This window comes from Chiloscyllium plagiosum, unplaced genomic scaffold, assembly GCF_037043375.1.
Source record: "Chiloscyllium plagiosum isolate Xiang-an unplaced genomic scaffold, Cpla_swu_hap1 HiC_scaffold_35, whole genome shotgun sequence".
NCBI classification, from domain to species: domain Eukaryota; kingdom Metazoa; phylum Chordata; class Chondrichthyes; order Orectolobiformes; family Hemiscylliidae; genus Chiloscyllium; species Chiloscyllium plagiosum.
In genome coordinates this window covers 58,786,657-58,802,006 of record NW_028270173.1, presented here as the reverse complement: position 1 = coordinate 58,802,006, position 15,350 = coordinate 58,786,657, and the positions used below count along the sequence as shown (strand labels likewise).

At 45.1% G+C, this 15,350-nt stretch overlaps 1 protein-coding gene across 2 annotated transcripts in view; it reads right to left on the bottom strand.

Moving 5' to 3' along the window:
• The window catches only part of LOC122541593 (uncharacterized), a 43,033-nt gene that overhangs the window by 9,399 nt on the left and 18,284 nt on the right, over positions 1-15,350 (bottom strand). For both annotated transcript variants that reach the window (XR_015752921.1, XM_087978754.1), the window contains exons 2-3: positions 6,146-6,286; positions 3,502-4,820 (exon numbers count right to left, since the gene is read on the bottom strand). Coding sequence is in view for 1 of the 2 variants with exons in the window: in XM_087978754.1 (XP_087834880.1) it covers positions 3,502-4,429 (928 nt within the window). In the remaining variant the exon portion in view is untranslated. The remainder of the gene's footprint in view (positions 1-3,501; positions 4,821-6,145; positions 6,287-15,350) is intronic.

Genomic DNA, 15,350 nt, shown 5'->3' with positions numbered 1-15,350 from the left:
CACCTTCTCCTCCCTAAAACCAACTGTGTCCTTGTGGAAGTTATGTTCCAGCTGTACAAAGCTCTATTTAAACCCTATCTGGAGGAATATGTTCAGTTGTGGGCACCACACCACAAGAAGGATATATTGGCCTTGGAGGAAGTGCAGTGTAGATTTACCAGAATGTTCCTGGGGTTTAAAGGTTAAATTATGAGGACACGTTGTGCAGACTGAGCTTGTATTCCCTTGCATATCAAAAATAAAGGGGTAATCTAATTAAAATGTTTAAGATTAATAAACAAGTTGACAGAGTAGAGAAAAATGATTCCTCTGGTGGGAGAATCCAGAACAAGGGGCAAAGCATTAAACTTAGAGCAAGGCTGTTCAGGGTGATATCAGTAAACACTTCTTTACAAAAAGAGGACTGTTAACCTGGAACTGTCCCCCGAAAACCTGTTGAAGAGTTCAGAGTCAACTGAAAATTTCAACGGGAAACTGATAGGTTTATTATTAGGAAAGGGGATTAAGGCAGGTAGATAGAATCAGCAACGATCTAACTGAATGGTGTAACAGGTTCAAGAAATTACCCCAATTCTTCCACTGCCCTCTCCACTGTCAACCCAAAATCAATGCCATTTTCTCTAACCTCCAGCCAAGCTTCTGTACCATACCTTCTTTATCACAAAGATTGTCAATATTCCCCTTGATTACATCAACTTTATAGATTAGATTACATTACAGTGTGGAAACAGGCCCTTCGGCCCAACAAGTCCACACCGACCCGCCAAAGCGAAACCCACCCATACCCCTACATTTACCCCTTACCTAACACTACGGGCAATTTTAGCATGACCAATTCACCTGAGCCAGCACATCTTTTTGGACTGTGGGAGGAAACCGGAGCACCCGGAGGAAACCCACGCAGACACGGGGAGAACGTGCAAACTCCACACAGTCAGTCGCCTGAGGCGGGAATTGAACCCGGGTCTCAGGCGCTGTGAGGCAGCAGTGCTAACCACTGTGCCACCGTGCCGCCCACTTGTTCCATACACGCCCATTCCTGTATTAGTCCATCTGCTGTTGAAATCCTCATCCATGCTGTTGCTGCTTCTAGACTAGACCATTCCATTATTCTCCTGTTCAGCTTCTCATCTTCCACCCTCCATAAACTTCAGTTCTGCTAAATCTCTGAACTGACTGATTAGATTATATCCTTCGCAAGGTGTTGATGTAATAGTTGTTTCATTGAACTAGTAATTCAGAACATGAGGACATGGGTTCAAAGATTGGCAGAAAGTAGAGCTAAAAGAAAATCTGCATTCTCAATTCTAACTCTCATGTCTACCATCCCTGTACTCACTGACCTACACTGCTTCCCAGTCTCTTCAATTTAAAATACTCATGCTCAAGTGGCCTCACCCACTCCTTATCTCTGGCAACTTAAGCCTCTGTGATCTCAGTACTCCTTGAATTCTAGTTTTTAGTACACTCCCCCTACAGTGTGTTCATTTACTAATCATTGGCAACCACATCAGTCTCTTGACTTTATAATTCCCTCATTAAACTTTTTTTTAATCTTTATCTCTCTGCCCTCTGTATATCACACTCCTTTGACCATAGTTTTTGTCATCCCCACCTAAAATCTCTTTTTTTGTTTCTATATCACTTTTCTTCTGATGACATGTCCTTGAATGATTTTGGGATGTTTTACAAATTCAAAGTGCTCTAGAAATAGGAGCTGCTGTCCTCTCACATTCCCTCCAATTCTCAAGGCACTGACCTGGGGGACAGTCTGTAGACATTGAGCGGCCTCTGGTGCTCTGTTTAAGTGGCTGTTCAGCATGTGGAAAGCCAAACAGTGAATGTTGTGAGACAGTGGAGACTGTCACAGCCAAGATATATCCTGCCCTCCCCCTGACTTCCCAGCTGGGCTCACTGATAAGGAACTACGTTCCTGGCTGATGCTCCACTTGTACAAACCAGAGACATGGAGGCTAACTGAACTACCCCAATACTACCCCAGGAATGGCTACACCCAGGTCCTTGTGCTGGTCAATCAGAAGCTGAAGCCTTTCCAAACACTGAGTATCTGCTTGTCCTCTTAGTCAGAGTAAAGTCAGTGAGTGATTTATACATGAACTGAAAGGATACTGAGTTTATACAGGAGTGTTGATATGCACTGATATCTTCTTTTGGAGGTATTTAGTGATCGGGTTAAAGGTTAAATTGACTTTGTTGAAACAACTGGACTGATTGTAGAAGAGGTTTGTGACAGACACTACTGAGATAGACAGTGCTTTGGAATGACAGCTCCCCTATTTGAGCACTGGACAATAAACAACAGACATCTCTCAGTGCAATGAAAGCAAGTGACCTGGTTCAATGTTGGTATTGGTGTGTGGTGAGAGACAGAGAGTACAAGAAATAATCGTGGCACATGCCTCCCATGTGGGTTCAGCAATGTTCCAGGAGTTCTAACACATGTTGAAGACTTTATTACAGAACTCACATTGGGAGGATTTCTTCCATTTCGAAGTGCATGGATGGATCATGGTTAAGCTGAATGTGTGAAAAAACTTTGTCATTAAGCTGATTCAAAATGGTTTCTCACCAATTTGCATTCACTGATATCCTAAGAAGATCAATCATTGAAGAAGATTCCCAACAGTGAAAAGCAGGCCATTCGGCCAATCAAGTCCACACCAATCCTCCGAAGAGCATCCCACCCTGACCCACCCTCTTCCTGTAACTCTGCATTCCCAATGGCTAATCCACCCAGTCTGCACATCCCTGGACACTATGGGGAAATTTAGCATGACCAATCCACCTAACCTGTACATCTTTGGATTGTGGGAGGAAACCAGATCACATGGAGGAAACCTACATAGAGATGGGGAGAGTGTCCAAACTCCACCCAGACAGTTGTCCAAAGGTGGAATCAAACCCAGATTCCTGGCGCCGTGAGGCAGCAGAACTAAACCAATATTGCTCCAATATTGCAAGCCACATATTTTAAAGGTCACTCCCAGCCAGCTTCTCTTTTGGACCAGGAGCATTGATAACTGTGTGGAAAGCTTTGTAGCAAGCCTTGCAGATGAACAGGATCTCCTGTGTACAAATGCATTGTCTTCTCACCAGTTTCAATGATCATGCAAAGCCCTGATCACACACCTCACATTAGAAGTATCTCTCTCCCAGGTGAATTCTCTTCTGCATCAAGAGCCTCCTAGATGTCAGGAAAGTTCTAATATAAGTCACACACTTGAAGGTTTTCTCCCGTGTGTGGATCGTCTGATGTCCCAGGGAATTCAGTAACTGTGTGAAGAATTTGCCACAAACTTGGCACAACTTCTACCCTGTATGAATGCATTAGTGCATCCAAGAGTTTAGTTATGTGAGAGATTTATTTGTCACACACTTTGAACGAAAACGGTACTCTTCGATGTGAATGGGTTGGTGTACAGGGAAATGCGATAATTGCAAGAATGATTTGTTACAAACCACACGTGAATAGTTTCCCACCTGTGTGAATATACTGATGTCTGCGGAGATTCGATGACCGTGAAAAAGATCTGTCACAAAGCTCACATGTGAATGGTTTCTTTCCTGTATGAATGCGTAGGTGTTCACGGAGTATCGAGGAGTATGAGAATGATTTCTTGCACACCTCACATGTGAATGGCTTTTCCCCTGTGTGAATGCGTTGGTGTGTGTGGAGATATGATGATTGAAAGAATGATTTGTCACACACCTCACATCTGAATGGTTTCTCTCCCGTGTGAAGGCGCAAGTGTCTGCGGAGGTTTGAGGACTCTGAGAATGATTTGTCACACACCTCGCATTTGAATGGCTTCTCCCCTGTATGATGGCGTTGGTGTCTACAGAGGTTTGAGGACTCAAAGAATGATTTGTCACACCACTCACACTTGAATGGCTTGTCTTGTGTGTGAGTGCGCTGGTGTCTGCGAAGATTCAAAGACTGTGAGAAAGATTTGTCACAAAACTCACACTTGTAGGGTTTCTCTCCTGTATGAATCCTCTGGTGTATCAGAAGTTCAGAGGATCGGGTGAAAGCCATCTCACAAACCTCACATCTGAAGGGTTTCTCTCCTGTGTGAACTCTTTGGTGCATCAAAAGCCTGGTAGATGTTGAGAAAACCTTACCACAAAGCTCACATTTGAAGGGTTTTTCCCCTGTGTGGATTGTCTGATGGACCAGCAGGCTCGATAACTGTATGAAGGCTTTGTCACAAAGCTCACATCTGAAAGGTTTGTCCCCTGTGTGAATGCGCAGATGGACACGAAGATTTGATGAATCAGAGAATGCTTTGTGGCACACTTCACACATGAATGGCTTTTCCCCTGTGTGAATGCGTTGGTGTTTCACAAGCGACGATAGGCGTGTGAAGTCTTGGTCACACACATCACATTTGAATTGTTTTTCTTCCATCTGGTTGTTCAAAAGATGTTCCTTATCTATAGGGAGATTTAATGACCTGGTGGAGCCTTCCTCACATATGAACAGCCTCCCACCTCAGAGTGGGTTAGTGGTCCATGAGACTCGATGAACTCACACTTCTATCCAGCTGCATCCTGACCAATCGCTCACAGCTGAACCTGATTCTGATGGACAGCTCCACGCCATTGACCAATTTTAGATCTGAAGATATGTCCAAGCCCCCCTGATCTGACTGCAGAACACAGGTTGGACTGTGAAATCAATGCCGGAAAGGGACTGGGCGTCTTCCTACAGTTTGGCCATTGTAACTTGGGTGATGGTCAAGATCTTTCTGTTGTGTCTATCCTCTCTGTATCCTGTGGTGTTTTATGATGCAATCCTTCTGTAAAACAGGAAAAGGAAATATGATTTCCTCAGGCTGCCTCTCCTCCTTTGTTAGGGCTTACTCCACAATTTTTATGTTAATACATTCACAGGACACGGACATCACTGGTTATCAAATCATTTTGAGATTGCGTTAAACTGGAGACGATCTGTTTTACCCTGAGTGTATATCTCTTTAATATAACAAAGCACTAAAAAGAAATGCTAATTCCGTAGCGACTTAGAAATTTTTCCACTTGTTTTCCAAGCTTATTTGAAGAAAACACACTGAGCAGGAAGTGTTAGAAGCTGAGGAAAATATTAGTTCAGTGTAGCCGATTGAAGATTCTGTTTTGTTCTGGGATATTAGATACACTGCACTCAATTAGACTCCACACCCCAAATTCAGCTATCGGCCACAGCACTGGAAGAAAGGATCAAATCCAAGCCCAGGCTTTTGGGAAAGATTGAGATCTTCAGGTAAAACCTTTAAAAAGACATTTCAATAAATGCATCTCCGGCTATGGCAGCTGAATTATAATGGTGCTAGATTACAATACAGAGACTGAGAACTCAAATCCAACCCCAAAAAGTTACAGAGATAGAATTACAGACAGAAACAGGCCATTTGGTCCAATTCGTCCATGCTGGTATTTAGACTTCACATGACCCTCCTCTCATCCTCTTCACTTATTCTATCGAGAGATCCTTCAGTTCCTTTTTACTTCATCTCGTTTATCTAATTTCCTTTGAAACACGCCATTGCTCTCAGCTCAACCATTGCATGTTGTGAAACACAACTTAATAAAATTTGGAGACAGTAAGGACTGCAGATGCTGGAAGTCAGAGTCAATAGATGCGAAGTTGGAAAAACACAGCAGGTCAGCATCCGAGGAACAGGAAAGCCAACATTTCAGGCCGAAACCCTTTGTCAGGACTGAGGAGAGGTAGGGAGCCCACATATTGATTTCACCAGCTTCAAACTCCCTCCATCCCCAGCCTTATCCCACGTCCAGTCCCACTCCTCCTCCTCACCTCCCTGACCTGACTTCACCTGTCCATCTTCCTACTCACCTACCTGCTCCACCCTCCCCACTGGCCAATCACAATAACCCCCTTCAGGCATCCACCTGTCACTATCCCACCTATCCTTCCTCCAGCCCCACCCCATTCCTTCTACATACTTCTGGGGTCCCCCTGCCTCCCCAAGGACTTTCCTGCTCCTTGGATGCTGTCTGACCTACTGTGCTTCTCCAGCTTCGCATCTATTGACGGTTGAGACATTTTGGAAACAGATTCAAAACAAAACATTAACATTTCCATTAACATTAACGTCTCTCTTACCAAGGTCTGAGGAGAACTTCCCAAGTGAGGAGAGCTGCCCCACAGACTGGTCAAGTGGCAGTGATACTCACTGAATCGTATCAATCTGAAACATCCCAGACTCCTCCATCATCATCATCAACAAGCAGAATTCTACATGTACTGGAAATATGAAATATAAATAGAAAATGCTTTTAAAACTCAGATGGTCAGCCAATATCTGTCTGGAGAGAAAAACAGAGAGATAACATTTCAGGTCGGTGACTTTCCAGCACAACTGGGAAAAATGGGAGATGGACTAAATTTTGAGTGAGGACTGAGTGGGACAACGACAAAGGAAGATCTGTGACAGGGGAATGACAGGGAGAGATGGACTAACAGAAACATGAGTCCTCTAGGATTAAAGGGAATTGAGGCAAAAATGAGGACTGCAGATGCTGGAAATCAGAGTCGAGATTATGACTCGCCTCTGATTTCTGATGAAGGGCTTCAACAGGAAAGGCTCCTACCCGAAACGTCGATTTTCCTGCTCCTCGGATGCTGCCTGACTCTGCTGCATTCTGACTGTTGATTTTGGATTCCAACATCTACAGTTTTTTTTGTCTCTAATATATATAGAACATTGTGCATTTATTTAGCACCCTTGCAGAAGGATAAAGAAATGTGGAGACAAAGATGATCAGTAAGAAAATTCAGAGCTAAGGACTCTGGCAGCTGTAGGCACGGCCAACAATCAAAATCACAGATGCTCAAGAAACTATAACTGAACGGGTGGAAATATCTTAGGGGGTTGAAGGACTGCATTGACTTACAACCCCAGTTCAGGAGGTATGAATCTCACCATTGAGTTAAAAGGTTGTAGGTTCAAGACCCACTTCTAGGGGAGCCGATCCAGTAATAACATCAGTAGAGGAGACAGTGAGGTCGGCAGATGCTGGAGATCAGAGTTGAGAGTGTGGCACTGAAAAAGCACAGAAGACTGAGTGCCTGATGAAGGGCTCCAGCCCGAAACGTCGATTTTCCTGCTCCTCGGGTGACGCCTGACCTGCTGTGTTTTTCCAGCAACACACTCTCAACTATTAATCCAGAGATCCAGGTAATGTTCTGAGGAACTGGCTTTGAATCCCACCATGGCAGACGGTGGATTTGAATTCAATAAAAATTCTGGAATTCAGTGATGACCATCAATTGTCATAAAATATTTCTGGTTCAGTAAAGCCTTTTAGGGAAGGAAACACTGTCTTTATGTGGCTGACTGACATGTGACACCAAAACCACAGCACTATGGTTAACTGTCATCTGGGCAATTAGGAACAGACAACAAATACTGGCCTGGTCAGTGACATCTACATCCCATGAATAATTTTTTTAAAGAACGGAAGGATATGAGCTCAAATCCACTTGAGAAAGTGTATGAGTTATGAGCAGATAGGGAAAGGGTTAGTTTAGGGTTGCATGACAAAGGCTCAGCTAGCATGACTTTGACCAGGTGAGAACGTATAGTAAACAATGAGGTGCTGGAGGCAAGGGTTTAACGTGGTGAAGAATGCCCATTGTGTAATGCCAGTTAACAAGGTGAAGAACATCTATTGTGTATGTAAGGCCTGCCCAAGACGAGGGGCCGCCACCTATGCACAGATGGCCGGAGGTGGCAACACAAGCCGTGGACTGCCTAAGACCAGCAAAGTACCACAAAACAACTCGGGAACGGTGTCTGGAGGCACCCAGAAGGAAGGGCAGGCTGTAGCGGAGCAGACAGCAAACAGCGGGGAGGTGCAGCAGCCGATCCAAGCTCCTTCAAGATAGACAGAGGAAATGGAAGAGGAGGGAACAAAGGAGGCAGAGGATTAGATTACTGTCAAAAGCAGGAAGAGGAAACCTCATCAGGCCCCCAAATCCACCCAGCAAAGAGGGAAGCGACACCTACACGACGAGGATACAGGCAGCCCTTCCGACGGTGAGGATGGGGGCAAGGAGGGTCATCACCAGAGGAAGAGACAGAGTGCCGTGGGGAAAAAGGAGGGCAGCACCGCCCAAGCAGGAAAAGACGATCCCTCTGAGGGGACGGGTAAAGGCCTCCCCCGACCCGGTGAGAACCAAGAGGTACCCACCGGCCCACAGCTCCAGGTAACTGGGAGCAGCGGTCCTGTGACAGCCCCGCTGTCAGATGGAGAACTGGACGGTGTGGACCCTGGGCCCGACCCAAAGACACCAGAGCGGGGAAATGGCTCCAGTGTGGAGCTGGACAGCTACCTCAGCCCTGGGAGGGTCCAGCAGTTTGCCATCACCACGGGGATGCACACAGCTACCCTAGAGAGGCAAGACCAGCAGCAAATGGACACTGGTAACCTCGTAAACTGTTAAAAATGAGGATAAGAATTGCCAGCATCAATGTGCACAGCATCAAATCGGCTACACGATGTGTTTCTACAATGGCCTTCCTGGCCAACGTTAAAGCCGACGTCCTGTTCCTGCAGGAGTGTGGGATACCGCACCTCAGCAGCTACAGGAGATGGTCGAGCTTGTGGGACCATGGGCTGTCAGTTTGGTCGGGGGGCAACGATAGCTGCGCCTCCGGCCTGGGTATCCTGTTGCGAGGAGGCAACTTCACCATCTCCGAGGTTAAGGAGGTGGTGGGCGGGCGTCTCCTCGTCACCGATGTCATGTACAGGAATGCTCCCCTGAGACTGATTAATGTGTACGCCCCAGTGGGTAAGAGTGAACGGTTGGCCGTCCTGCAGCAGCTTCCACTGTTGCTGGATACGTCCAGGCCGGTCATTCTGGCCGGCGACTTCAACTGTATCATTGATGCAGATGGACGATCCGGCGGGGGGGCCAGTAAACTGGACGCCACGTCCAGAGCCCTGATGGACACGGTCAAAGATGCCAAGCTGCACGATGTCTTCAGCACCCCTGCAGACGGAGCGCAGCGTAGATACACCTGGTCACGGGCAGACGGGTCTATCCGCTCAAGGATAGATTACCTGTTTGTGTCCCGAACGCTCTCGGTCAGATCCACCGATGTCAAGCCGGTGTTCTTCTCTGACCACTGCCTCCTGCTGGCCGACTGTCACCTACAGGACGAGCAGCGGGCTGGTAAGGGAACGTGGAAGCTGAACACAAAGCTGTTGACCCCGGGATACATTGAGGAGCTCATGAGGGACTATGCAGGTTGGAGAACCGTGAAGCCCCTCTTTGAGTCCCCAGCGGACTGGTGGGAAACAGTAAAAGGGAACATCAAGAGGTTCTTCATCCTCAAAGGTGTTCAGGAGGCGAGAGAGAGGTGGGGAAAACTGTCCCAGCTCCAGGAAAGTATGCAGAACCTGCTCCTGCTGCAGACGTTGGGGGTGGATGTCACGGAGGACCTCAAGGAGGTGAAGGGCCAGCAAGCCTCGCTCTTTGATTAGATTAGATTAGATTAGATTAGATTAGATTAGATTAGATTACAGTGTGGAAACAGGCCCTTCGGCCCAACAAGTCCACACCGACCCGCCGAAGCGAAACCCACCAATACCCCTACATTTACCCCTTACCTAACACTATGGGCAATTTAGTATGGCCAATTCACCTGACCCTGCACATCTTTGGACTGTGGGAGGAAACCGGAGCACCCGGAGGAAACCCACGCAGACACGGGGAGAACGTGCAAACTCCACACAGTCGCCTGAGGCGGGAATTGAACCCGGGTCTCTGGTGCTGTGAGGCAGCAGTGCTAACCATTGTGCCACCGTGCCGCCCTCTTCAGCCCAATAAGTCCCTCTGACCCTCTGAAGAGCAGCCCACCCAGACCCATTCCCTTACATTCACCCCTGACTAATGCACCTAACACTACGGGCAATTTAGCATGGCCAATTCACATAACCTGCACATCTTTGGACTGTGGGAGGAACCCGGAGCACACGGAGGAAACCCACGCAGACAAGGGGAGAATGTGCAAACTCCACATAGACAGTCGCCTGAGGCGGGAATTAAACCCGGGTCTCTGGCGCTGTGAGGCAGGAATGCTAACCACTGAGCCACCGTGCCGCTATAAGTTATAGTTATGATCGGACGGTGTCAGCGATCACCCGGAAGACCAGTATCTTGAGACAGACAGGCCCACAAGGTAAGATTTTAAAACTCGGTCCGTCTAGATATTCCTGTGTGTCGGAAACGGTCTCCTCGTTCAATCGCTTTCTATTCTACGGACTCCTCGAACGGTAAACAGTCAGTCAAGAGAGACAGTTTCGTAAATGCGCTGACAAACAGGGGTTCGAGTCCCCTGAACTTAATTGGGGTTCAAGCCCCCAGGTTTTTATTGGGGTGTGGGTCCCCAGGCATACACAGTAAGAAAAGGGGTTAGAGTCCCCATGTGAAGTAAAGTGAGAAGGGGTTTTAAGTCCCCTCAGTAAAATTGAGTTAAAGTCCTCTAGTAGTGAGGTTTGATGCTCCGGAGCAAAAAAGAAAGTTAGAAATCAGGAACTTCAAAGAAAAACACCTAAACAAAATTTGGTACTTCTTAAAGTTATCACCTTTATTCCCCACACACCTCTCCGCAGAAGGACTTTGAGAACAACATGGTGTCACCAGGAAAAGGGGCAGCAAATGGAGCTGGTCCGCTCGAATCCCGACAGTGAAGTGCATTAACTGCTGGGGAAGCTTGGTTCAGGTTTTTGTTGTGGGAATGTCAGTTTCTGGGCTGTGGACTCGACTCGGTGAGTCTTTCTTCTGGGGGATGGAAGTGGCATGGACTGCGGCGCCGTGTGGTGTAAATGTAATTTCATTAAGAGGATGTGAGAAAAAAAATTAGAAACACTGAAATTAAGGTTGCACTAAAACTTGGGTCGAGAAAGGAAGTTTCAATACAAATTATGCCTTACTGAAAGCATTTGCTATTTAAATATTTTGGTTTGTTAAAATACTGGTTCAGAAAATCCTTTTAAGTAACTGTTTTGCCTTATTTAGAGTCACAGGGTGATAGAGATGTACAGCAGGGAAACGGACCCTTCGGTCCAACCCGTCCATGCCAACCAGATATCCCAATTCAACCTAGACCCACCTGCCAGCACCCTGCCCATATCCCTCCAAACCCTTCCTATTCATATCCCCATAAGATGCCTTTGAAATGTTGCATTTGTACCAGCCTCCACCACTTCCTCTGGCAGCTCATTCCACACAAGTACCACCCTCTGTGTGGAAAAAGTTGCCCCTTTGGTCTCTTTTATATCTTTCCCCTCTCATCCTAAACCTATACCCTCTAGTTCTAGACTTCCCCATCCCAGGGAAAAGATTTTGTCTATTTATCCTATCCATGCCCTTCATGATCTTATAAACCTCTATAAGGTCACCCCTCAGTTGCCAACACTCCAGGGAAAATAGCCCCAGCCTATTTAACGTCTCCCTATAGCTCAAATCTTCCAAATTTGGCAACATCCTTGCAAATCTTCTTTGAACCCTTTCAAGTTTCACAACATTTTTCCGATAGGAAGGAGACCAGAATTGCACGCAATATTCCAACAGTGGCCTAACCAATGTCCTATACAGCCGCAACATGACCTCCCAACTCCTGTACTCAATACTCTGACCAATAAAGGAAAGCATACCAAACGCCTTCTTCACTATCCTATCTACCTGCAACTCCACTTTCAAGGAGCTATGAACCTGCACTCCAAGGTGCAACAGAGTGTTCAGCAACACTCCTCAGGACCTTACCATTAAGTGTATAAGACCTGCTAAGATTTGCTTTCCCAAAATGCAGCACCTCGCATTTATCTAAATTAAACTCCATCTGCCATTCCTCAGCCCATTGGCCCATCTAATCAAGATCCCATTGTAATCTGAGGTAACCTCCTTTGCTGTCCACTACACCTCCAATTTTGGGGTCATCTGCAAACTTACTAACTATACCTCCTATGTTCACATCCAAGTAGTGGACTCAGCACCGATCCTTGTGGCACTCCACTGGTCACAGGCATCCAGTCTGAAGAACAACCTTCCACAACACCCTCTGTCTTCTACCTTTGAGCCAGTTCTATATCCAAATGGCTAGTTCTCCCTGTATTCCATGAGATCTAACCTTGCTAACCAGTCTCCCTTGTCAAATGCCTCACTGAAGTCCATATAGATCACATCTACCGCTCTGCCCTCATCAATCCTCTGTTATTTTTTTTAAAACTCAATCAAGTTTATGAGACATGATTTCCCAAGTACAAAGCCATGTTGACTATCCCTAATCAGTCCTTGCCTTTCCAACTACATGTACATTCTGTTCCTCAGGATTCCCTCTAACAACTTACCCACCAACAACATCAGGCTCACTGGTCTATAGTTCCCTGGCTTGTCCTTACCAACATTCTTAAATAGTGGCACCACGTTAGCCAATCTCCAGTCTTCCAGCACCTCACCTGTGACTATCGATGATACATTGAATTGAGATGTCGAGAGATTTGTATTTTGTGGGCTATGTAATAGAGCAGATTTTGTTTTTCCATTAATATTAGACAACATTAGGGCCCTTTTAAAATTATCAAACATGTAACCTTAAAACAAATTGATTGGGGACTTTGAACCCCTGATTTGTTTGATATTCTACAATGCCTGTTTAAAAAAAACAATTGTGTCAGTGGTCATGCTTTAGCCAGTACTAAAATATCTTTGTCTCTTTTTAATGCAGAGTGTTCACAAAAAGTAGAGTCCATTTTAATTTTGATGTTTTGTTCAGATTTTAGAGAATATTAGAACTTGAGGCTGAGCTGTGTCAGTTCTGTCCATTATTGTTAAGACTTCATTGCCCCCCTTCATATTGTAAATTCAAACAATGTTGATCTCTACCAAAGTCACACAGTTCCTGGTCTGTAACCTCTGTAATTCTGACTGTCTTATTTGGGAAGTTTCATTTGGAGAACATATTAAAATATACTCTGCATTTGTTTGAAATTTGATTTGAGATATTTAAGATTTAAATCTGAACTGAAACTGCCTCTTCAATGGTTAAAACACAGGAAACATTTTGTTGTTCTCTTGCTGCTCTGGATTTTTGTAATAATTTTCCTGACAGCTTGCACATTAGCCAAGTATTCATTTTTTAAAGGAAAATAATTTTTGAATAACCTGAATGAGGTCCCCCGAGGGTTTGTTTCTAGGACCATTGATTGTTGTTTATAAATGACTGAATTGTTTAGGCAGTACAATTTAGAAGTTTATGGATTGTATAAAACTTGATAATGTCATAAACAGCGAACGAGTAAGAGACTTCAAGACAACTGAGAATGTTGAAATAGGCAGACACAATTTAGTGTGGTTAAATGTGTGACTGTCTCCATACTGATACCCACCTCGGCAAGGAAGGAATGAAAGAGGAAATGCAAAGATACTTTCAGGAGCTATCATCATCTCTAGAGTTTCTCCATTCACAGGTAAAGCACACCTTCGGACCACCGCCCACCCCTCCACAACCTGATCCAATGGATTCAATCAGCTCCCCAGTCATGAGCACGGAAAGTGAAGAAGCTAACAATGGTGAAGAGGAGGTCCATATGCTTTTTGTCAGTGGCTTTCCTACAGACATTAAACACGTGAACTTTACCTTCTCTTTCGATCATTTAAGGGATATGAAGGTTCACTGATCAAGCTAACATCAAAACAGCCAGATGTTTTTGTTACATTTGACAGCAGAGCGAGAGCTGAAGCAGCAAAGAATGCTGCATTCGCCTACCCTTCTGCTGCAGCTGCTCCACTTCATGCTCAGATGCGCTGGTATCCTCCATCTGAAGCATCTCCGCAAGGATGGAAGTCTCATCAACTTTGTTAAGTATTTAACTGCCCTTATCCAAGAATTCAGATTTCTCCAAGGAGTGATGTGCAAGGACAGACTGGATTTTGTTTTCAGGTTGGAGTTTACCGAGAGAGATTTTGGATAACTGGCTCATTTACATTCAAATTGGAAAGGGCGGAGTGGTCATTAAGTACTGTGGATTTAAGAACTTTAATAGTGAACTTTTTCAATGTGGGAGGATCCTGCAGATCCTATCTACTGCATGGACATATAATTTTTGTTGTTATAATCATTGCATGTTGTGCGTCAATAATTTACTTAAATACTGGCAGTAAGATTCATATGAAGAAGATAGTAGTGCCATCTAGGGGTTATCATGGAATGGTAAAAGGAGGGAATGAGAAAGTCTATAAGGCATGAGCAGGTACAGAAGGAGTTAAGTTTAGGGTTCCATGACAAAGGCTCGACTAGCAGGACTTTGACCAGATGAGAACTTACAGTAAACAATGAGGTGCTGGAGGCATAGGTGATGGTTTAATGAGGTGAAGAACATCTACTGTGTAATGCCAGATGGTTTAATCTTTACTGTTGATGCTTGCTGATTGTAACAGTCACCCAATCAACATAGATGTTTTCTTATTTGGATGCTGCTCCCTGTAAGTGACTATATAATTCCTTCAGAATCTGCTGTTCAACAGAAGACCGAGAACTCATGTCTTTGTGTACGTCGGTGATCACTCTTTCTCCAGGGCTTGGAACATAGATGAAGAAGGTAGACCCATACTGTGTCTCTGAGCATTTGCTTAGACTGATACGGAAACAGGATGACAGAATGAAACAGTGAGTGTTGTACTCTCAAGAGATCCCAAGCTTGAAAGAAGATCTGAAAAAATGTCCCTTCTGCTCTCTCTGAAGTAGCTGTTTGTGGGAATTTGCTGTGTACATGCTGCATTACAACACTGACCATAACAAAGATGACCATTCTTCAAAAGTACTAAACTGGAAGTAAAGTATTCCGGAATATCCGGTGAGGTAGTTACAAATATAGGGTCACAGATACACCTTGGATGGATTTGAAAAGACAAGCAAAGTCCTGATCTCAACACACTGACCATTCAGTCCACAGGACAAGGGCAAGCTTCCAGCGCACACACAGAACGCAGCAACTGGAAATCAGTAAGAATCCTCAGACACTCTGCGCCTCCCAGATAATTATACCTCATTTTCTCATATTCAGGAATGAACCATTAACAAAACTCAGCCTGGAAATCAGAGGGAAATGCTTCCAATAAAACACACAGCTCCAGTCACACAGTTCAGCACAAAGCACCGAGTAAACAGCTCTCTCAGCTGGATCTTCTCACACAGCATAAGGGACATTTCCACCCCTGATTGCCCACAGGATAGTCAGACTGCCTGAAGATTGGTGTGGATATTATGGGATACAATTTGTATAAAAGCTGCTCCTTCACT